General features: G+C 46.2%; 2 protein-coding genes across 9 annotated transcripts in view; one reads left to right on the top strand and one right to left on the bottom strand.

Moving 5' to 3' along the window:
* The first annotated feature begins 1,001 nt into the window (after nucleotides 1–1,001).
* FXYD4 (FXYD domain containing ion transport regulator 4) lies at nucleotides 1,002–5,796 on the top strand. Its single transcript, XM_029916109.1, has 8 exons — nucleotides 1,002–1,159; nucleotides 3,068–3,127; nucleotides 3,939–3,971; nucleotides 4,096–4,119; nucleotides 4,765–4,839; nucleotides 4,940–4,976; nucleotides 5,362–5,399; nucleotides 5,601–5,796. The coding sequence occupies exons 2-8, from the start codon at nucleotides 3,088–3,090 to the stop codon at nucleotides 5,618–5,620; spliced, it is 267 nt and encodes an 88-aa protein (XP_029771969.1). The 5' UTR covers nucleotides 1,002–1,159; nucleotides 3,068–3,087; the 3' UTR covers nucleotides 5,621–5,796.
* A 10,944-nt stretch (nucleotides 5,797–16,740) lies between these two features.
* The window catches only part of HNRNPF (heterogeneous nuclear ribonucleoprotein F), a 19,412-nt gene continuing 12,316 nt past the window's right edge, over nucleotides 16,741–23,836 (bottom strand). For 3 of the 8 annotated variants that reach the window (XM_029932170.1, XM_029932171.1, XM_029932169.1), the window contains 3 exons: nucleotides 23,533–23,665; nucleotides 21,779–21,844; nucleotides 16,741–18,659 (listed from right to left, as the gene is read on the bottom strand). In XM_029932170.1, coding sequence (XP_029788030.1) covers nucleotides 17,364–18,608 — 1,245 coding nt within the window. In that variant the 5' untranslated portion in view covers nucleotides 18,609–18,659; nucleotides 21,779–21,844; nucleotides 23,533–23,665 and the 3' untranslated portion in view covers nucleotides 16,741–17,363. The remainder of the gene's footprint in view (nucleotides 18,660–21,778; nucleotides 21,845–23,532; nucleotides 23,666–23,836) is intronic. The other 5 variants (XM_029932172.1, XM_029932173.1, XM_029932174.1 and 2 more) reach the window with 2 other exon arrangements.

Raw genomic sequence — 23,836 nt, 5'->3', positions numbered from 1 at the left:
GAGATTAAGGGAGGCAACAGTCCTGCCTTTAGCTGATCACCACCCACTGGTAAAAGCAGCAAACAGGGGAATTGGGGAGGAGGAAGAGCAGAATAGAGTCCTGGGGTCATCCAAGGCCAAGGGCACAGGCCAAAAGCATGTGGTGGAGCAGCACATGAGGCAGATACGAGGGTGCGCAGAGGGAAGCAGCCCATTCTTCAGCCTGAGCTGACAGTCCTCCTGGTACCAACCCTCCCCCCACACTGTGTGCAGCAGGCAGGAAACCAGGGCCTAGGCCAGGGTGGTTTCGAATCCCAGCCATCAGTTTCCCTGGGCTAAGTGGGCATCAGGGCCTGGTCAGAGGGTGGATGATCCTGAACGGTGCAATCAGCCCCAGTCCTCCCCCTCTATAAACACCCAGTCTAGGGGTGCCTGGGTGGCTCAGTCGGTTCAGGGTCCAACTTCAGCTCAGGTCATGATCTCGAAGTTTGTGAGTTCGAGTCTCGTGTCAGGCTCTGTGCTGACAGCTCAGAGCCTGGAGCCTGATTCAGATTCTGTGTCTCCCTCTCTCTCTGCCCCTCGCCTGCTCACTCTCACTCAGTCTCTCTCTCTCTGCCTCAAAAATAAATAAACATTTAAAAAAATTTAAATAACATAAAATAACACCCAGTCCAGGGAAAAGCAATGGAATCACTGAGCAAATGGAGCCTCAGGCTAGTCCCTGACTCCTAATTGACTGGATTACACCCCCACAAAGAATTCCTGAAACCCCCACCGCTGGCACAAGAACCCAGAAACATCCTGTCTCCCAGCCCCCTGTGGGCCCCACTTTTAGGATCTAGGGGAGCTAAAGAAGCTGCAAGTCCACCCCTCTCCTCAGGAGAAAGGTCTGAGACCCAGCCCATCCCTCTCCTACCACCACCTTAGCCTCTGATAGCCCTGGGGCCCCCAGGAGCTCAGGGGCAAGGGGTGTGGCTGGACACGCTGTCTCCAGAGCACAGTGGGGGGAGGGGGGAGGGAGAAGGAGCCACAGCAATCTCAAGGAATCTGACTAGTTCCCTCCTGCCCGATGGCATTGTTGCCCTGGGTGGAGCTGCTGGGTTTAAAGAGCCGGAACCCCCCTGCACTGAGCACAGCCCCAGCAGCCTTTCCAAACCTGCTTTCTGCACCTGGCTCTCAGGTAAGCAAGTGTCAGCTAGGACTTCAGGGCTGCTGCAAGCAGAAGGGTAGGGGAAGAAGGGTGAGGGTAGAGGAGGCAACCGTCTGAGGAAGGGGTGGTGGGTGCCAGGTATGCCGGGGTATAGTCAGCAACAGGATGCACATTTGAGGGTTTTGAGGATTGGAGACTGCTTGCTCTATGGCCACTGTCATATGGGCGGTGGGTTAGGGGCTGGAGAAAAGAGAAGCCAAGGTTTTGGGGCGCCTGGGTGGCTCAGTCAGTTGAGTGTCCAGCTTCAGCTCAGGTCATGATCTCATAGTTGTGGGTTCGAGCCGCGTGTCAGGCTTTGTGCTGATCTCTAGCTCAGAGCCTGGAGCCTGTCTTTGGATGCTGTGTCTCCCTCTCTGTCTGACCTTCCCCTGCTCCTGCTGAGTCTCTCTCTCAAAAATAAATAAAAAATTTAAAAAAAAGAAGAAGAAGAAGCCAGGCTTTGGCTAAGGAGTATGTAAAGTGGAGTTGCAACCCTCAATACTGAGGAATCACAGGGTAGTGAGGGGGTACAAGTCCAAATGAGGGCTAGCTTCGGAGACCGTTAAAAACCAACAAACTCCCATGTCCAGAAGCTGTACATTAATAGTCCCTCCCATCCAGGGCAAAAGGACCTATGTATGTATGTATATATGTATCAAATTGGCTCTATTAAGCAATTCACAAATAACATCTAGCAAGTAAAGGGCTATGTATTTGTCTATTATAACACATTTCATTCCTTACTATGTGCTTGGCATTATTCTTAGCCTTCACATATACTCATTTAATTCAAACATAACCTTTTGCAGTTACTATTAATTATCCTCAGTTTACAGGACACTGAAGCACAGAGAAGTTAAGTAACCTACTGAATCACACAGTTGCTCTGTGGTTTTGAGAAGATTAGAGTTCCAGCCCTTTGGGCCCAGCAGATAACAATGATGGCTTCAGTTTGCAACAAGCTGACAATTCCTATGCTTGCCTGCAGCTAATAACATGCAGAAAGCTGGAAGGGGTCTTATCTCAAGGAAATAGCCACACCCTCTGAACTAGTAAATGGGGGGACATGGATAGTTCTCACCCCAAGGAGAAAGGAGAAAGGAGTAATGATCCTTCGATCCACCAGTTTCCTGCCAATAGCAGCCTGTACTCTGAGTGGAATTTGGGGCAGCCTTGAAACAAGATCCAAGGACCGGGCTGAGGTGGGCGGCTCTCACCTGCCTCCACCACCACCTTTTGCTTGCTCGCCTGCTCTCTCCTCTGCTGCTCAGCCCAGAGTGGCCCTTTGCGGAGACTATCTTGGAATTCATCCTGATAGTGCCTGAGGCCCAGACCTTTGGGGAAAATAACTCAGGGTGCCTTAGCCTTTTGAGTGGGAGTTAGGAAGGCAGGCACCAAAACAGGAGTTAGAACAATAGCTCCGCTCCTCTGGCGGAGGCGAGAAGGTATCTGATTAAAGACTTTAACAAAGGGGCTCAAGGGTGGCTAAGTCAGTTAAGCAGCCAACTTCAGCTCAGGCCATGATCTCACGGTTCAGCTCAGGCCATGATCTCATGGTTTGTGCGTTCAAGCCCTGCATCAGGTTCTGTGCTGACAGCTCAGAGTCTGGAGCCTGTTTCAGATTCTGTGTCTTCCTCTCTCTCTGCCCCTCCCCCATTCATGCTCTATCTCTCTCTGTCTCAAAATTAAATAAATTTAAAAAGACTTTAACAAATCACTGTGTGGGAGCACTGTTCTAAATACTTAAGTCGTAGAAGCTCAATATATGTCCCTCCACTAGTCATTACTATCATCATCTCTCTAGATGAGAAAATAGAAATTAGCAACTTTCCCCAAACCAATTTACAAGCCAAGTGCACCCTTGAGATTTGTGCCCTGGCCTCTCCCCCTCCCCTGCAGCCCTGCCCTCAAGCTGTGTCATGAAGAGAGTGACCCGGGGCCTTCTCCTCACACTGGCAGGTGAGTACCACCCCACCCCCAGAAGTGAACCTGCTGCCACTCACCCTCCCACCAAGGTAGTGAAAAACAGCAAAGCATCTCCCAAGGGGGGGGCCTGGTGTCTAACAAATGTGTTTTCATTTAAACTGTCAATTTAAAGAGCGACACTAAGGAAATAATAAGTTAGGAAGTGGATATTGCAAAAGTTGTCCTAACTAATTGAACTTTGGAAAACAGTAACCATCTGTTGGCATAAAGAGAGAAGCATTTCCTGGGGCACCTGGTGGCTCAGTCAGTTAAGCGTCTGACTTTGGCTCAGCTCATGATCTCACATTTCATAGGTTTGAGCCCTGCACAGGGCTTTGTGTTGACTGTGCAGAGCCTGCTTGGGATTCTCCCTCTCTCTCTGTCCCTCTTCTAATCGCATTGTCTCTCTCTCTCTCAAAATAAACAAACTTTAAAAAAGAGAGAGAAGCCTTCCCTATTCCCTAACAGTGTGTTGGCCAGGGTCTGTGCAGGAAGCTTCTCAGAAGAGGGTAAAAAGATACCAACACACCATCCCATTTCAAATGCAAGAAAGGCTAGCAGGAAGCAGGAGAAGTAGCAGGAAGGGTGAGTTGGGGAGGGGTGGCAAGGCCATGGGGGTGAGAGAGAGAATCCCAGGGCTGTGTGGGACTGGAGAAGGTGTGAGGAAGGGAACTGGTGACCCCAGGGTTCCCCCTACCATGAAGTTGGTTCATCTTTGCCCCTCTAGGCTGAGGTCCTGCCTGCTGATTCATTTTGAGATCAGTGTCGTGACTTAATACCCCATCCCCTTGCTTTTTCCACCCAGGTCTGCCTGCCTTGGAAGCCAATGACCTGGTCGGTGAGTAAGGCCCCAAACTGCCCTGCTCCTGCTGCCCCCATTTTCTCTCTAAGATCCCACATGCTGCCTCCTGGTTCTGGTCCTTATTCTTTCTTCTTTTTTTTCTTTTTCCCCTTTTCCACAGATAAAGACAGTCCCTTCTATTATGGTAAGAGCTGATATCCCTCACCCCCCACCCCTACCCTACCTTTGCCTGTCCTGGAACTCTTTGCTAGAGCTTAGTGAGGGCTGATGAGGAAAGAACAGCAAGATGGGGCTGGGATTGGGGACTGCAGACTCAGCATGGTCTATGAAAAGAGTGAAAGGCCAACATGCAACATGATCTTTGGGAGAACTTCATACCGGCAAGGAGGGAAGGTGCCCGCGGGGTATGTAGGGAGATTTCTGGGGGAGGGGCTGGAGGCTGTTGGGTCCCCAGGTATCTCACCTAAGCCTCCGTTTACTCTCTCACTTGCCTTCCCAGCACCTGGCTCTTTGCCCTACAGCCCCCCAGGCAGGTTTCCTCTTCCTTGGGCTGGCACTGTCCTGCAGTGTCCCTACACACTCCTCTCTCCCTAGTGTCAGCTCAAACGCCACCTTTCAGAAAAGCCTTCCTTCTTTTTCTGTGCTGTTCTGCTTATATTTTTTCCCTAGTGCTGTTCCCACCAGATATTATTTGCTATATTTATTTACTGGCTTGTCTTTCTTGTTGCCTGGAATGTAAGTGCATTTGTACAAGCAGGTGATGATAAATATCTTTTGAATGAGTGGAGCGGAGCCAGGCGGGTGCCAGCTCACTCCCTCTGCTCCCCAGACTGGGAAAGCCTACAGCTGGGTGGGATGATTGTTGGAGGGCTCCTGTGCATCGCTGGAATCTTGACAGCTCTGAGTGAGTGATGGGCTGGCAGGCAGGGCAGGGGCGGGTGGGGGGGCTTGGCTTGGCCCAGGCTCCCCAGGTTCTTTGCATTGACCATCTCTTCCTCTCACAGGTGGAAAATGCAAATGCAAGTACAATAAGAAGCACAGGTGAGATAGGGCCCCTATTGTATGCACCTGGAGCTAAGCACGCCTATTTGAGGGGAAAGTTCTACAATTTAGAGGAAGAGGAGAGCCTGTGGGCCTCCTTGGGCTTGCAGTCTGATTTGTTATTCACAGATAATCAGCCCCAAAGCACCCCAAATAGAGAAAGCTATAACCCTTGGTAGTGTGTGTTTGTGTGTTTAAGTTTATTTTATTTATGGAGCGAGAGAGAGAGGCGCACACGTGTTCAAGCAGGGGAGGGGCAGAGAGAGAGAGAATTGCAAACAGGCTTGGAGCTGTGAGCACAAAGCCCTGGGGAGGGGGCACCAGGAGTCCTGACAGGGTAAAAAGACAGAAGGGGGGGTGCTAATTTCATGTGCTCCTTTCTCAGCCCCTTACCTGAGAGAGCCACTCCACTCATCACTCCAGGTGAGACGGGCTTCTTCGTCTTCCTTGGGCGGCTTCCAGGCACTCAGGCAGGGTGGCCATAGTATTTGAGTTGTTAAATGTTATGCCATGTGTAAGGCGGCGCGGTCCTGAGCCAGCCCAGCCTTGGGGGTCTCCGGAGGCTGAGGGGGTTGTCTTGTAGTGGCCATGTCTGTCAGGACCTCACCCCCATTCTCTCCTCAGGCTCTGCCAGTACCTGCTGAGCACAGGACCAGCTTTGCGACATCTCTATACCAGCTCCCACGCTGTTCCCTCCCCACTTGGAGCCCTTACTCTCCACGATGGCCTTTTTCTCCAAAGCTGGGCCCTTCAGTTTCCATCTGATCAGGACACTGTCCCAAGCTTATTTCTAAATTAAACTGTCTGACTCCTCCCTCCAGTGGTCTTGTGACTTTCTGCGGGTCTGGTTGGGGATCGGTAGGCTGGGCAGGGACTCTGACATCTTGCCCAGGAATGTTCAGGCCCCTCAGTGGCTGGTGGGGAGGGGTCCGGTGGATTGTTAAGGTTTCCTGTGGCCACATGTCTGTCCTAAGGCCCACTCCCCACATGCCCCCCCACTCTGAAAACCTCCTGATAATTGATCTTCTGCCCCCTTCCCTCGTCCATGCACTGTGCAAGATATCTCAATGTAATATCAAAAGATCTTCCAATTTCCACACTTTGCCTAGAGACCCTAGAACACCCAATGAGCCAAGTACTCATGACATCCTCTAACCCAGAATGATCCCCAGGGGGCTCAGCCTCCGCTAAGGTACCACCTCACTCAATGAATGCTGTCTATCATTCATACAGCTCAGGAAATGAAGCAATTCCTTTGTTGTTCACCCCAGTAAAACCCTATATAACCCTCACACTAACCCACAGACCCGCTGCCCACCCTAGGTAATATCCTACAGAACCCTACTATGCACTACATCCCAAGGAGCCCTGCATAGTGCACAGATCTAGGTCCTTCAGTGTGTCGAGTCACTGCTGAAACACCTCACTTGAAAGGTCTCTATGTACAGGGTGGGGCCGGGAAATGTCTCCCCCACCTCAGTAGCCGTCTGTCCTGCAGCCTCATCCTCCATACCAAACTCTGCAGCCCAGGATGGAAGGAGCTCAGGTGCACTCGGGCCAGCTCTTGCTCCCTGCACAGGCCCTGGAGGGGAGACAGGCTCAGCAGCAGAGATCTGCCCTGTTCCAGCCAGACAGTGGTGCACAGTCTGGATCTGGGGTGATGGGACAGCCATGTTGGTGCATCTTGGTGTTGCTTCAAGCTCTGTCTAATGGTGCACTGCTCCAAACCCTCCCTCCACTTCTTAGGGTGGTGTGGGATCCTGAGGAAAGTATGTGTCCTAGACCTCAGGCCCCTGACTGTAGACTTGGGTTAGGAGGCCACAGCAGGCCAACCTGTCTCCTGGTTGGCAGCCCATCCCAGGCCCTGAGGTCTAAAAATGAGACTCCCAGATCTGCTTAGGGCCCTTGAAACAGGACATATAAGGAGGTGGAGGTGGAGGAGGGTTCCAAGTCTGGCCCAGAGATGCAGCAGGAACTCTAAGAACCTGAGTGAGACTCGAGATACCTGGTTGAAAGTGCAGCCACTGTCTCAGTGGGTGACCAAGGGCGGCAGGGAGCCATGGAGGTTGGCGGCTGTGCCAAGCTCATCACCCAGCAGGACCTATCCTATAAGGCCCTCAACACCCCCAAGACTCTGAGCCTATGCATGCTGTGAAGGAGATCCGAGTGTTTCAGCAGCTGGAATGTGTGGGCAGCAATGGTGATATGATCAGGTTAAGAGGTGATATCTGAGCCAGATCCTCAAAGGTGAATGATTAGAGGCGCCAGCCGCACAAACATCTTTCCTAGTGGAGAGATCAGCGCATTCAATCTACCTTTTGCAAGGACCAGAGGCAAATCAGTGTGCCTGGGACATAGGCGATGAGATCAAAGAGGAAGGAGGCAGGTGCAGCCACTGCAGGCAGAACCACTGTCCCCTCCTAAGGGCAGAACACAGGAGCAGGAGGAAGGCTGAGAGCACGAGGCACATGCAGCCCAACACAGGGGCAGCAGCCGCAGGCACTGTGGAGTCAGAGCCTTGGAAGGTGGCTTCTGAACTCGCTCTGCAGTCTTGGGGAGTGGGGTGCGGTCCCTCTCCTTGGAGGAGACTGGGAGGATGCTGGTGTGAGTGGGTTGCATTTGAGAAGGCAAAAAAGAGCTCCACCAGGAAAGCAAAGTCTGTGGCCGTTGGTGGGGCTGGAGTGGCAGACACGGAAGCCACCTGGTCAGAACACCCCCTTCTGAGTGAGGAAAAAACTGCCTTTTAAAAAAAAAAATTAAGTTTATTTAAGTAATCTCTACACCAGGGCGCCTGGGTGGCTCAGTCTGTTAAGCCTCTGACCCTTGACTTCGGCTCAGGTCATGATCTCACGGTTCCTGGGTTAGAGCCCCGGGTTGGAGACCTGTATAGGGCTCTACTCTCTCTCTGCACCACTCCTACTCTTTCTCTCTCAAAAGTAAATAAATAAACTTAAAAAGTAATTTCTATATCTAATGTGGGGCTTGAACTCATGACTGGAAATCAAGAGTTGCTTGCTCGTCTGGCTGAGTAAGAAGGAAACCCCGCAGTTACCTGGGAGACCTAAATCACTTTTTTGAAGTTTATCTACCGGGGCGCCTGGGTGGCTCAGTCAGTTGAGTGGCCGGCTTCAGTTCAGGTCATGATCTCATGGTTTGTGGGTTCCAGCCCCGCGTCGGGCTCTGTGCTGACAGCTCAGAGCCTGGAGCCTGCTTTGGATTCTGAGTCTCCCTCTCTCTCTAACCCTACCCTGCTCACTCTGTCTCTCAAAAAAAATAATAAAATAAAAAGATTTGAAGTTTATTTACCTTTTTTTAGTATTCTCTACACCCAATGTGGGGCTTGAACTCACCACCCAGGGATCAAGAATAGCATGCTCTACTGACTGACCAGCCAGGTGCCACGGGACCTAAGTTACTCGGACTGAATATTCAGAGCTTTCAACCTGGGCGCCTGCTCCGGTAAAGGGTTTCTGGACACAACATTCCACACCCATCATAATGTTTTAGTTCCCTGGCTCCACTTGGTGGCAGAGCCCAGTCCCAGTCCTGCTTTGCTCTCAGCCTGTTGAACACGGCTTTATTGCAATTTTGGCTGAACAAACTGCACAGTTCCTCAAGTCCTATAAGCAAGCACTCTGGGGTGAGGGACTCCACAACCCCTACACCCCCAACATGTGGCACTCCCTCATTGCCCAGCATCAGTGAGCCTGACTTTGTCCAATTACAGGTGGGTACTTGGTGGTTTAGGCAGCTTCTGCCTGTCTAAGGTTGGGGCAAGGGGCTCATGGAGGATATCTGGGGTCTGGCTTAATTAGGGTAGAAGAAGTCAGGGAGGGTGATCGGGAATGTAATAGAGAGTAAGTTAGCCTGTGGGTCAGGCAGCTGGGCCCTGGAGTTGGGCTTCCAATTCCCTTGAAAAACAAGTCCAGTCTCCACCTCCTCACCTCACCCCCACCCCAGTCCGGGAGTCGGGAGGGAAAGGTAGCCATAGGATGAGAGTGGTCTCTGCCCAGGCCTCCCTGTGTGGCATCTCTCCCTGTGTCTCAGAGATGCCTTCCCTGGGCCCAGTTCTCCTTGGAGGGGCATAGCTCTAGTCCGAATTTCCTTCCATTTGTCCTCTTCTCCCAGAGGAGGGGTTGCCCGGAGAACCAGAGATAGCAAAAGATAATTTCTATCTAATTGAATACTTAGCATGTGAAGGGCACTGTTACAAACATCACACTTGTTAACTCAATTTGTATCTTTCCATTTGTGCATAGGAGGAAACCAAGGCTCTCAGGGGTTCTCGGAGGCCATCTTGCTCCTGAGCTGTTTCTGAAGGACTGGGCTACCCTGCATTCTGGTACTTATCATTACCTGGGAGACGAGGCAGGGACTCTGCCTGCTTGGGGACTGTGTATATCCCTCCCCATTGTAGGTATATGTGTATGTATGTGTATTTTTTATGTAAGTGCTATGCCCAAGGTGGTGCTTGAACTTGCTACCTGGAGATCCAGAGTTCTATGTTCTGGTCTCCTGGCTGACTCAGTTGGAAGAGCAGGAGGGTCTTGATCTTAGGATCATGAATTTGAGCCCTGGCTGGGTACAGAGATTACTTAAAGAAATTAAAAAAAAAAAAGTTGCATGCTTTACTGAGTGAGCCAGCCAGGTGCCCCCTCCCCATTTTAAAATTTAAATAATCTTATTCCTTTTCTGATTGCAAACATCTTTTATGCTTATAACAGAAAACCTGAACATTACAGAGATAGTTATCAATTTTTAACCCAGCACCCAGAAATAATCAAGGCAAAAGTTTGATAATATTCTATAACTCTGTCACATGTAATGAGTATTCTACATATACATATATATAGTATTCTAGAATTCTCTGGAGATGCAGCCAGGTTGTTACATGAATTGATAGTTCATTACTTTGTATTGCTGAGTGGTAGTCTTGAGAGACAGCTTTTAAAATAAGGACCTATCAACTAGAAAAAGTTATATTTTATTCTAAGACTAGTAAATTGAACACTGTAATATTTGTTTTCCAGAAGGTATAGCAGCTTCTAATCCTCAAATTTTTAATTTTTAAGTAATCTCTACATCAAATGTGAGGCTCAAACTTACAACCCTGAGACCAAGAGTCACATGTTCTACTGACTGAGCCAGCCAGGCGCATCCCTTACCCTCAATTTTTGTGTAAAATGCTGTAAAACCCAGGGTAACAAGTAGGTCCTATGCCTGGCTCTGTAGTGGGATTTATCACTCAAGTCTCAACTCAGTCATCAGGGGAATATTATTAAGGGAAGATTAGAGCAACTCTGCTCAAAATGCACCAGAGATACCCTATTTATCTTACAGAAAAATCCCTTTAAAAAAAAAAAGTTTTTAAATGTTATTTTTGAGAGAGTGAGGGAGAGCACAAGCAAAGAAGGGGCAGAGAGAGAGGGAGGCAGAGGACCCAAAGTGGGCTCTGTACTGACAGCAGTTAGCCCAATGCAGGGCTTGAACTCATGAACCATGAGATCATGACCTGAACCAAAGTCGGATGCTTAACCAACTGAGCCACCAAGATGCCCCCCCAAAAAATCCCCTTAACATGGCCCATAAGCCCTACTTGTGACCTCAGTCTCTACCAACATTCCATCTTCACCCACTCTCCTTTCCTATACTCGCCCTGCTTCCTCGGTATTGTACTGTCGGAACACCTGTCGTCTGCAGCCTCAGCCGTAAGGCATTGCACTCCTCCCCCTGCTGGCCATTCCCCAATTCCGCAGCATCCCTGCATCATCAATGAATTGCCCTCTTTTAGGCCCTTTTTGGAGGCCTCTGGACACACAACTGCACCACCACGATTTGTCCTCATTACTGATCATTATTGCTTCTTTGTACTCAGCCATAATTCGTATACTATTTATGTTTTACGGATTGATTTGTTAGGGTCTCCAACCCCTACCAGAATGTAAATTTAAATTCGTGCCTACAGAATTTTCTGAGTTTGGGTCACAGATTTGGCTCTTTTCAAATTACCATTTTATGGTTTCCGCTGAATACATATTGGCCATTTTGAGCTTTTTGTGTTCTCAGGGTAATTTTTAAGTCCGGCTGCATGCCTGCCACCAATCCTCTCTTAGATGATAATAGCACATGGGTCATGTGATTATCCTATGCCTCCAATTTATGTACACAATATGTGAACCCTATCAACAATATCCAGGCATAAAAGACAAATGACACCAGACAACATAAACACAGAAAAAGAAGATGCAGATATTGGAATGATTAGACCACGACTTCAAACTGTGACTGGTATGTTCAAGGAAGGAGATGGTATATGGGGAGTCTCAGAAAAAAATAGAATGGATGCATGGTGAGGGAAGATGTGTACTTCAAAAAGTTATGTTCAAGTTTTAACCACCAGTAGCTGAGACTATGACCTTCTTCGGAAATAGGGTTTCTGCAGATATCATTTTAAGATGGGGTCATACTTGATTAGGGTGGGCCCTAATTCAATGACTGGTGTCCTTATAAAGAAGAAAATTTGGACACGGGTAGAAGGCTATGTGACAAGAGAGGCATAAATGGGAATGATACAGCTGCAAACCAAGGAATGCCAAGTTTGCTGGCAACCATGGAAGCTAGAAATGCATGGAAGAATTCTTCCTTGCAACTTCTGAGGGAGTATGGCCTTGCCAACATCTTGATTTTTGATCTGTCTCCAGAATTGTGAAAAAATTAAAGGTATTTTTAAGTTTATTTACTTATGATCTCTACACCCAACAGTGGGCTCAGACTCACAACCCTGGGATCAAGAGTGGCACACTCCACCAACTCAGCTAGTCAGGTGCTCCGGAACTAAAAGTTATTGACTGGAGTTAAGAACATAACTGATGCTTAAGAAGTTAGGCTTAGCTGCAGAGAATGAATGAATTGGGAGATAGATAATAAGGAATATCAAGATAATGTGAGAGAGATGCAGTAAATAATCTAAAATTCAACATTTACAAATGATTAAAAATGCACATATACAAAACCTGAAGCAAATGGAAATTCTCCTAATTTAAATTTTTTAATGTTTATCCATTTTTGAGAGACAGAAAGAGAGAGAACATGAACAGGGGAGGAGCAGAGAGAGAAAGGGAGACAGAATCTGAAGCAGACTCCAGGCTCTGGGCTGTCCGCACAGAGCCCGATGTGGGGCTCAAACTCATGAACCGTGAGACGATGACCCCGAGCTGAAGTCGGACACTTAACCAACTGAACCATCCAGGTGCCCCCAATTCTTATTTTATAAAGGGTATGAGACCAAAAAACAGTATTTTAAGGATTTTTGAAAAAAAATAACCTCTATACCCAGTGTGGGACCTGAATTTATAACCCCAAGATCAAGAGTCGAATGCTCCACTGACTGAGCCTGCCTGGCCCTGACAATTGGTATTTTAAGGGAGAAATAACAAAAGCTTTCTCTCTGAAACTGGGAAGAAACTAAGGATGTCCAAGGACTCCAACTTCGTTCAGCATCATGTTTCCAATGATAAAAAACAAACTCTGATCTAAGAGCAGACCACAAGGCAAGAAAAGAATAAAGTACATAGGCAAGAAAAGAATAAAGTACATAGGGATTAGAAAAAAAAAATCAATAGAACTATCATTGTTTGCAAACAGCATGATTTTTGATGAAGAAATTCTACATTTAAGTTAGCATTGGTAAGTGAATTTAGTGAACTCAGCAAGGCCACAATCAATATAAAAATCCATAGTATTTCTTGGAGCACCTGAGCATGCAACTTTTGATCTTGGGGTTGTGAGTTCAAACCTCACGTTAGGTGTAGAGTTTACCTAAAAAAATCCATAGTATTTATTTTGTAATCCTAAAACTTCCCAACAACAAACTCTAAGCAAATCAGAGATGCAATGTAAAATATAATAAAATACTGGAAGCAAATCTAATGAAGTATGTGCAAGAAGCTTTACACAACAACTAAAAACAAAACTGAGATGCCTTAAAGGGGCCTTATGACTTGACGCCTCTGCCAACACCACAGAGCATGGGAGGCGGTAGTGCAGCGTGAAGCTTGGGGACTCCAGGAGCGGTGTTTTGAATAGTGAAACAGCTCTGTGAATTAGGGGCATGGCCTTGATTCCTAACACTCAGGGCCTGAACTGTGACGACTGAGACTTGTCAAGAGACACCACACAAAACAATCTATGAACATAGATACCTTGATTATGGGGCCTACTTTGTCCTCTGTAGTAGATGGTGGGGCAGCTTGCAGAACCCCTGCAGCCTTCTGGTCACCTACTAATTTGGTAGGAGCAGTATTTTCATGTGTAAAATAAACCCCAAATCCAAAATGTCTTACCAAAAATTACGCCTCTTAGTGATGAAGTGTCTTGACCTTTACTCTGGAGGAAATGTCCCAGATGTGCCCAAGGCGGAGTTAGCACACATTTCCTGTAAAGGCTCAGATTGTACATACTTGAGGCTTTGTGGGTCACATGGTCTCTCATTAAAGTACCCACCTCTCTGTCAATGTAGGACAAGAGCAGCCGCAGACGAACAAATGGACATGGCTGTGTACCAAAGAACTGGCAGCAGGCCAGATGTGGCCCCAGGACTCTAGTTTTGCCCATCCTTGCCCAAGACTATCAGACTTCAAAAAACGTTCCTGATGTGGGAAGCTCTGAATTCTTCCTGTAGCACACAGAGTACTCACTTCCTCCCCAACACACACCTGGAAGATATTATTAACATAATGGAGCATGGCAAGGTGATCAGTGTCTCTTCAGACTCCTAGAACAGAGAGCAGGAGAGTTACCGTAACCCTGGAGGAAGACACGGAATGTGCTCTAATGTTATGAAAATGTAAAATTTTTTAAATCTCCTTGATGCTGTTTGAAGAGAATGTATGCATTAGGTCAGGAGTTCTCAAGTGTTGGAGACTTGATGTGTACTGGCAAGGGCACCACGTTTTACGCAGAGCTGTACTGAGGTAACTCCTTGATGAAGTTCCTGGTCTACCAGAATGCATCTGCTGTTTGGTGAAACCAGACAAGCAAAATACAAGGGCATTTGCTTGCCCTTTTTAAAGTTTGCGAGCATGGTCCAACCCTAGGACATGGCATTTCTCCTTCATCACGGTCTTGGATGGGGGAACACCATTTGAGAGGGTCCCCCTGGCCCTTCGTGCCATTATGGCTCTTAATCCACAGGCGAGGGATGGGGGGGAGGGGAGGCAGCGGGGAAGCTGTCAACTGCCTAGTGTACCCCGTTGTAACTAATTCACTCGGAGTTAACTGGAGGGATCTGCAAACTTGTTTAACCTACAGTAAGATGAATTTGGCCTGCAAATCCACTTGTCCACCTGGCTTTCTCATGTTCCATTCTAACAAAGATGATCCTGATTTTCAATTAGCTCTGTTCATATAGCCGAAGAGCAGGAATAATTGGGAGCAGAAAGTTGATAGACCTTAAGAGCTGTGCCTGTGTGTGGCCCCTGTCCATACAGATCTGGCCAGGTGAAGCCCCTTACTGCCTTTTGGGCTTTACTGTCTATTAAGGCAATCACGCTTACCTCACATGTGATGGAATCCATTTATTCCTATTTTCTTACACTTCCAACCATAACTGAATTTCCATGAAGCTTAAAATGCTGGTGCACTTCCCTAGCACATTCCCTTATTCTTGGGCCCATCCACAGAATACTTTTTAAAAATTAAGTGGGGCACCTGGGTAGCTCAGTTGAGTGTCCAACTTCAGCTCTGGTTATGATTTCACCATTTGTGGGTTCGAGCCCCACATCAGGCTGGGTGCTGTCAGCTCAGAGCCTGGAGCCTGCTTCAGATTGTGCCTCCCTCTCTGCCCTTCCCTTACTCATGCTCTGCTTCTGTCTCAATAATAAACATTTTTTTAAATTTTTAAATGAAAAATAAAAATTAAAAATTAGTTTAAGTAATCACTATACCTAACACGGGGCTTGAAGTCATGACCTCAAGATTAAGAGTTGCCATGCTTTCAACTAGGACTGACAGCACATCTTTAGCTGGTTTTTCCTGGCTTCATATACAAAATCCTAACATGCCCACTTGAATCTGATGACCTCTTTTCTCTACACCCAGCAACCCTTCCTCCCATAGGTTGCTGTCTCCAAGCTTCAAGAGTTGACTCCAGCAGACTGTTAGGATGGACTCCCAGGATTTTACTCAAAATCCTGTCACAGATGTTGGTTATTTTACACTCAGCCTTCTAGTCCCCCGTCCCCCCTCCCCCGTATGAATCAGGCTCCAGCTTTTTGGTAGCATGTGCATTTCCTCCTGCAGTGGGGCCTCCTTTCTGTGTCATGCTAAGTCTTAAATACTAGTTCTTTGGAATAAAAACTAAGCAGAATTTCCTGTGAGGTGCTAGATAGCAAATATTTTAGGTTTTGCAGGCTGAGGCAGATTTAAATTTTTCAGTCTACTAGTAAGAACAGAATTCGTTTGGGAAGTTTTTAAATGGGATTCCTTGACATGAAGTTGGTTCATCCGTAAAAGCCATCCTTAGGTCGTGGACCACGTATAAGGGAGCAGGCTGGATTTGACCAACAGCTTGTCAATCCATTCTGGAAACAGTACTCAAGTTGTTTCATGAGGACATCTTATAAATTACCTACCATAGGCGAGGCCCCCGGACAGTTCTTCTAGGAGGGAGCCACTGCTGCTGGCCCAGCAGTTTCAGATAATACAGCACATTCCTCTGGGGAGCCCACCCCTTCCTTATTTGGACCCTAAACCCTAGCAAGGGAGCTTCATATGGGGTGAATATACTCCTCAAACGTCCCTGCCCTATCAAATCTTGGCCTTTCGTGGAATCTCGTCATTGCAGGTTTAAGCTCCCAGGTGCTCTACCTGGTTTCTGGGTCTTCCTTACAACCCAGAGGGCCTTTGCATCCCTATAGTGGACTATTGCTGGAGACTTGGGAACACGTTAGATGTGTGAATATGGCTCACAGCAGGTACCTGAGCTCTGACTCCCCCAGAATCTGTTACCCAGTCTTCAGAATGGATTTTCTTAGTTCAGCCTGCGTCCCAGCACCTTCCTGGGCACTGCTGCTCCCCTAAGGCCATCTGAATCTACAGAACACCCACTGGAAGAATGGCAGGTAGGGTGGGCCTGGGAAGCCGAGAGAGGCTGAGGTAAGATTCTATAGTCTACGTAAATGCTTAGAAGCTGTGCAGAGCTGCCTGGAATTTGGGCATTGTTTTCTACTGCTAGGTGGAGAATGATTTTCTATTTTGGAAATAGGTCTATCTCAAGCTTATTACGTTAAGTCCGCAATAACCTGTAACTGCTAACCTGGGAGTGTTTGAGGTAGTGTGAAAAAAAAACTAGTGCAATTTATATTTAAAAAAAAAAAAGCTGAAATTGTGGTTAGTGACTGCCAATGTATGGCACCCAAAATGAAGGACCTCCAGCTATGAGAAATAAATAGGACTCCTGCATACAATAAGGAAAGAGCAGAACATTACAAATGGCTGATTAAGAACAGCACTAGTCTCACGGGAGGCTGGGACTGTGTGCTTCTATTTTAATACTCTCGAGGATGCGTTTCCAGTCACCATGTCTGCCACTCATATTTAATATTTTAAAAATCAAACTTTTAATTTAGCCTTGGTATAGGAAGAGGGAAATCTTAGATTTCACGTACTAAATTTTGAAATTCACACCGAAATACAGCAGCATTAAAACAAGTTCTCTTCAACCACCCATCCTACTTTTTGGTGAGTATATAGTCGGTGCCAGTCATTGTGGAAAAATCTTTATTTTAAGAAAAAAATTTAGTTAACAAAAAAATTTAACAAGTTTCACTTAGCAAAATACACCCAAAAGGAAATCACAGTACAAAGAAAGTTTTATTTTAAGTCAAGGCCTCACCAATTCCTACAGTATTAGTAATGTGTCTCAATTTTCAAAACTAACTTATTTTTAAAAGCTTAAACTTAACCTAAAAGATTTTAAATGAAAATAAACTAGAATGAACAAACATGAGAAATGTTCCTCTTTGAATTAGGGATCTAGCACCTTGAGTTTTCCAAAAAAGTACGTCTCCCCAATGTGTTCACGGTGATGTGGTGTAAAAGATCCATTTAATGTACTCAAAACTACTTTAACTCAGGTAACATCACTCTGAAGTACACTACCAAAATGTTAATTGAGAAAAGCTGAAAATAGTTTTAGTTTACTCAATATCACATGCTAGAAGAAAGTTTGCATGAGAAAACACTGAAGAGGTAATTTTTTAATCCAGATTTCACAAACTCATGGTGCAAAATGGGTCCCACAACTTCCTCTAGAGTAGTAACTGCTTTTCACTGCTTGTTGGCTGCCTGTGAAAATTTGATTGCAATAACTCAAATGCTCCTACAAAACTAGTCATATCCACCCATGCTGTTCTGGCCTCCATAGCCAGCCCCATAACAGCCACTCACAGACTGGCTCTCGAGGCCGCTGTAAGTGGACTGGGCCGACACCCCCATGCCTTGCATCATCTGGCTGCTATACGCCCCATTGCTGGCCCCAGTTGTGGAATTCAGGAAAAGTTCTATGTATCTGTGTTGCATGTTGGCCCGGTCTTTGGACATTGCTGCCACAGCTTCTTCGTGAGTGGCAAACTCAACATCGGCTTCGCCCGTCACTCTTCCATCAGGGCCAATCTCAATATGGACTCTCACAGGGTTGAGTGGAGAGAAGAAGTTGTAAATGTCGTTCTCTGTGGCTTTGTATGGCAGCCCTCTCATGTGGACACAGTGTCCAGTGGTACTCTGGACAGTGAACTCGCCGTCTCCGTATCTGTGGTCATACATGCCTGAGAGACAATAACTGAGGTCTCTCCCAAACAGATCAGTGGTGAAGCCGTAGCCATCGCTGAGGCCGCTGTACTCCTCATAGCCCCCATAGCCTGCACTATAAGCACCAGACCTCATCCTCTCCAGGCCTGCTTGCTTGACAATGCCAATATACCTCCTGGCTGTGCCAGGGCGGTCATAGGGCCCTGGCCGCTGTACGGACATGAACTTCAGAGGGGGATCCGAGTATGACCTAACTTCTTCCTGACTGCTTTTGAACACTTCAATATACCTGTGCCCTATTCTCTCCTTGTGCTTCCCTAGGGCCTTCTCAGCTAACTCCTGTGAGGCAAACTGCACAAAGGCTTCCCCTGTAATCTTGCCCTCGGGGTCCACAGGCAATGTGATCCCGTTTGGCACAATTTCCAACCCTGAGAAGAACTGAACAATTTCTTCCTTGGTGCATCCAAATGGGAGTCCTCGAAGCCGCACGAAGCCATCATTGGCGGTGTCGGCACTGTTTGGACCACTGTGCTTCAACACCCAATCCATCTCGGTTCTGTGGGACTTGAACACCTCAATGTACCGGTGTCCCATGCTTTCCCTGTCTTTTTTAAGGGCCATTTTTACATCATCTTCTGATTCAAGTTCAACAAAAGCCTCACCACTCTGCCTGCCTTCTCTAGTGTAGATGAAATGAACGCCTGCCGCCCCATCACGGATTGTGCAGTCAGAAAGGAAGTTCTGCACGTCCTCAACAGAGCAGGACCAGGGCAGGCCACGGAGCTTGACCACAAAGCCTTCACCTCCCTCGGGGCCCAGCATCATGGACACTTGAGAGGACAGACGTCAAACAAGCTTGGGTGCAGCTTTTTGTGGCTGAAAAGAAAGCAGAAACTACTTTACATAATTTTTCATTTACTATGTACAAGAATATGCAGTAAATATTGTCTTCCGATTTTACAGACCAAAAAAAAAAAAAAAAAAAAAAAAAAAGTAAAAGTAAATGTTAATATACCAAACACATTTGAGCTGAGTTGATCCCAGGTCTCCCCCCAAATGTATATATTACTCACAGACTGAAAAAGAACAAATTAGGAGACTTAAAAGACAGTGATACGGGGCTTTTAAGCCAAAACCTAGCAGTTCTAATGGTCAATTATTTTATGTTCTAGAACAGAAGACAAAAGAATGAAATATGCTAGTATTTAGAAATAGAGAACTTTTCAGAACTGGAGTAGAAAACATGAGATTACATTACTGTAGTAAAAGGCAAGAGAATAGGTGTATCTTGGTGTCATGATCATAGAGGAATTAATACTGATCAGGTTAGAGCAAGGATATTTTCTTGTTATTAGAGAAAAGGCAGAGCACATATGTAACATATGAAAGGTCCAACTGCACTAGTAGAAGAGAAAAGCAATTACTGACAAACTGAGTCATTTTTATAATTTATATTTAAATATTTGACAAAATCACTCTATGCAACACTTATTTTTTTAAACCTCCCCCTCTAGTTGTGATAACCCCAAATCTATCTCCAAACATTCCCAATTGTTTCTTCCCTACGGGTAAAACGGCTCACAGCTGGGAATGACTACTGTGGAATCAGGGTCACCAACCTTAAAATGGGCCCTCCATGCTGCCTACAGTTCTACCCCACCCCCCACTCTCCCAAGGCCCTGAGTAATCTGTGGCAACCTCACCTAGTCTTCCCTCATCTTTGGGTGGGGTCATCTAGTTCAAAAAATGGATATGATGTAAAGGAACTGCCACAAAGTGTAAAAATTTATAAACAAGAAGTTGTTTCTCTTATTAGCTGATATCATTATCAGGATCACAGCCCTGCTCTGGTTCCAACTCCATTCATACTAAAGAAATTCTTTATCTGCAGTCTTCACAGAACACACCTTCTTAGTTACAAGTATGCCAATTTCTAACCAATGCCATAATAAACCTTCCCCTACCCCAACTTTGCCTCCAGCTACTTGCTGATTTGCTGATCTTCTCAGGAAAATCTCCTCAGAAAGGCAGGCCTCTCCTGTCCCCTCTACTCCTCAACATTAAAAGGGCAAAACCTTTCACTCCCCTGGGAAGAAAAGGGTATCCTTATCCTATCTTCTTCATTTTACTCATTCTGACAGCAGGATTTAAGTACTTCCTTCAGAAATCCTTTCTCCCTTTGGCTCTTATCATGTAACTGTCTCCTGGTTTTCCTATTAATTCCTTAGATAAGGTTCTCCCAGCTTCTTCCGGGGAGTCCTTCCTCAACACTGAACTGCAGGAAATCACTGGACTTGGGAGTCCCTTTGTAGACAGCCTCACAGGATCCTGGTCAACTAGCTCTGGGTTAGACACTCCTGTCCCCAGCCTTTGGCCTCCTGAGACCCAGAGACCCATCAATCCACAGCTCCTATACACCACAAATGAAAGCAGCATTTTTCTCTGACACTTTTATAGTGCTCTGGCTGCAGGTATAAATAGCCTTACTTATCATCCCAAGGTTCTAGAAAGAAAATGGAGTAAACCTTGGACAACTTCACCCAGGAAGTTCAAATCCAATGAATTCATTATCTCTCTGAAATGATCCCATTCACCACTCTAATCCACATTCCCAAATCCTATTCAGGAACTCTTGAATTCAACAAATAATAAAAGTTTCTCACAACCTATACTCAGTCCATAGCCATTCATGGCACATTAAGAGCTTAGTAACTCCTTCCTTGGCGATTTCAATCATCAAACTTTTCCCTTCTGCATTGCCCTCATATCCCTTTCTACTTCCTCATTTCTAAATTCCAGTACCAACAGCACATGCCAGGATACTCTTAACCTGGTTCTTAAACTTTTCTAAGTGTAATGTAATGGCTAGCCCTTATTGCAACCCAATCTGCAGCTCAAGTGTTCTCCTAAAACTGACTTTATGTCATTCTCCTGTTCCAAGTTCTCAGTGGCTTCCCACTGGCAGTGGAACACAAACTACAGTATTAAGGGATGCTTAGACCTTGCGACTCTGGCCTCCAACAAACACAATTATCTAGCTTACAGCACTCCTATTTACCAAAACACAAAACAAAAAAAACCCCCTTTATCCATTTTCCTATGTCTGGAATGTGCCAGGCTTTCTGCTCCCTTGCATTTGACACACATAATTCTCTCTCCAAATACACTCCACCCAACCTTCTGTCTAGTTAAATCCTACTAATCCTTAAAGTCTCAGATCGAACATACCTTTCCACAAGATCTTCCCCTTTGAATTAAGTCTTATGGTTCTACACTTCCATAGCATGTTTGCTCTGATTCATTTAAAATGTGTCTTCAAAACTGCTTGGAAATCCTGCCAGGGACTGACGGGGTCTGTTCCATTGGTCACTGTGGCCCCACCCCCAGCACAGCAGGCCCAAGATTAGCAAGAGATTAACTGATGGCCATGTGAGGTCAGTACCTCCCTCTACAATATGGCAGTCTAGGCTGAAAGACGTGCACGAAGCATAAGCGAACACAAACATGTCATGTAAGAATTACTTAAAATACCTAACAAGAGTACAGATTATAGATATTTTGCTTCAAAAAATAAAGTTTCAAAAACAAAGTGATTTCTCTGAAGGCAAAGAAAAGAGCATTATTTTCTCAAACACGTGTCTACAAATAAACATTCAATACAAACTTATTTACACTCCAGAATTATTTTTCTCTCCCACTTCTCAGAAGAAGTCCTAGGACTTGTAATTCATTTTTTCAATGAAACTCAAACCTAATTTTAGATGCAAACTTAACTCTTTATCCTCACTTTGCCCCCAGAATCTTCTACATTTGGATTCCTTGTGGAGTTTTACAGTGCTCAGGACATTAAGTAAAACTCAGTTGAAGAGTGCTATAGATTTCTGCTCAATCTTAGATTTAAAACAAATAACAAAACTTTTATTTCATAGTTAAGAAAATCTCCTGCTTTAATATACCAAATGTAAACAGAAATTACTTTTCTTAAAAGAGCTCACCTTTTAAGGAACAACCCGGGGGGGATGCCCACAGTCGGAGACACTCCTGGTAGGTAACGAATTGTCCTAAAAAAGAGCAATATGGCCGTCTGCCTCAGTGCCTCAGCACTCACCAGAGCAACCAGCGGGGCTGGGGCTGGGGCTGGGGCTGGGGCTGGGGCGGGCTCAGCGAACTTTCTCCAGGGTAGGGCAGGTTGAGGCGGCAGAGTTCCTTTATAGCCAGAAGCTTCCATAATTAAAGCACACACCCAGGACGGTCCCCACAGTATTTAAAAGGTTTACCTTTTCATAGGGTAATATGGAGGATAACAGCGAGGAAACTGATAAGACTTAGAAATCTAAATACCGGGGGTGGGAGGGGCTTCTTCAGGGAGGGGGTGGAGCCAAGGCCAGGACAATCCCAGGTAGGGACTCCACGGGCTAGAGGTGAGACTCCAGATGCAGACTGACCTTTACTGAGATGAACAATTTCTAGCAAGCTGGCTATGGAGCTCAACAGAATTTACAAGAATCTCTGGGGGTCAGGGTGGAGATACTCAAATCTTTCCTTCCCAGTTTTATTTGGTAACTTCATTTCTTGTGACCTGTATTTGCTCAAACGTTGATATTTTATTTAACTGACAAAAATATAAGATGTTAAAATACGCTTTTCAGTAGAAAAAACATCATCCCTACCATCATCCATAGCCAAGTGATGAACGTGTCCCAAAGGACCAGGATATATGAAGTCCAGTGAGTACACTGGAGAACTACTACACTTAACTTGGGAAAGGTAGAACTGGGAAAGTCAAGTTAATTTCCCTGAGAACGTTGTGTTAAAGATAAATTTGTCTTAATAGCCTCCTGTGATAATTACATAAAATACTATCCAGGTACTGTTGGGGGAACCCTGATAAAAGTAAAGTTTTAACAGGTTAAGAAGTAATTTCAAATTCTTTGAAAAATGGTTTTCAAAAAGCTTCAATCGTCTCTCTCTCTTACCACCAGGAAAAAGTGGAATCTAAAAGGTAGAACCCAGGCATCTTAAATGACCTGATTCCCTTCCTTTATGGTTTACCCCAGCCCCTGGCTCCTTCCATCACGTTCTGCAGATCAACATCTTGGGGGCCCTCCTTGGACATGCAGGCGCAGGGACGGCCGGACACACGAAGGCCAATTTTCACAAGACTAAAATGGGGCGTGCATGCCGCGAACACACACGATAATGCACTGATAGCACGGGTCTCACACAGGCACCACGTTGTAATCACTGGAGGAAGTGTGAAAAAATATTGCTCTTGGATCCCGCAACTGGAGGTTTTAAGTATTTGTACTGTAGAGAACGTTGTTAAAATGTGAGATTCTAAAACAACGTAATGTGGGATAGAGCAAGATTCTGCATTAGACTCCTAGAGTTTCTGGGAGGCTCTCCAGAATGTGCTCTCTCCTTCACTGTACAGGTTAGACGGGATTTAGTTCGGATTCAGGTAGATCCAATCAAGATAAAAAGGGCGCGCCTCCGAGTGCCATGACTGATTAGGTTTATCTACGGAGTACACAGGACGGCTTAAACCCCCATCCTCTGTTCAGGAAGGGGTATTCAGTAGGACCTAGGGATCAATTTCGCCTTTATTTGTAAATAAATATTAACCTGCAGCTGGTTGCACGCAAGAGCAAGGCTGTCTAGGTGTCGTGGAAAGTTCTACTCAAACTACAGTGAGCAAGAGACGCTGCCTCAGGATTACGCAGTTAAACATTTTTGCTCTAAGACTTACCGCTGAAGAGAGCAGGACTGATTCTATTTTCAAACAAGCGTAGTTTACAGCCAAAGGACCCCTAATTCCACCCGACGCTTAAAAACGCAGAAGGCTCCAGGAAAGTCCAGGTGCGTCTCCTTTTGTTATTAACCTGAAATTGAAACTGCGCTCTTAAGCTCGCAGCCGCGGGCCGCCAGGGGTGCGTCAGAGCGATTTCGGCGGGAAGCACTGCGGCGGCCACAGGCGCTGAGCTCCTGGGGCGGGGGTACGCGGACGAGTTGCAGGGGTCGCCTCTTCGTCTACGTGACGGACCCGAGAACCT

Source organism: Suricata suricatta, chromosome 2, assembly GCF_006229205.1.
Source record: "Suricata suricatta isolate VVHF042 chromosome 2, meerkat_22Aug2017_6uvM2_HiC, whole genome shotgun sequence".
Lineage (NCBI taxonomy): Eukaryota > Metazoa > Chordata > Mammalia > Carnivora > Herpestidae > Suricata > Suricata suricatta.
Note: the sequence above shows the minus strand (reverse complement) of the source record. Positions and strands in the feature narration are given on the sequence as shown.

Bases quoted from the DNA above. Each gene is read 5' to 3' on its own strand.
- FXYD4 (XM_029916109.1), top strand. From the start codon at position 3,088: ATGAAGAGAGTGACCCGGGGCCTTCTCCTCACACTGGCAG. The intron at 3,972-4,095 runs GTGAGTAAGGCC...CCTTTTCCACAG, and splicing joins GGAAGCCAATGACCTGGTCG to ATAAAGACAGTCCCTTCTAT. The intron at 4,840-4,939 runs GTGAGTGATGGG...TTCCTCTCACAG, and splicing joins TGGAATCTTGACAGCTCTGA to GTGGAAAATGCAAATGCAAG.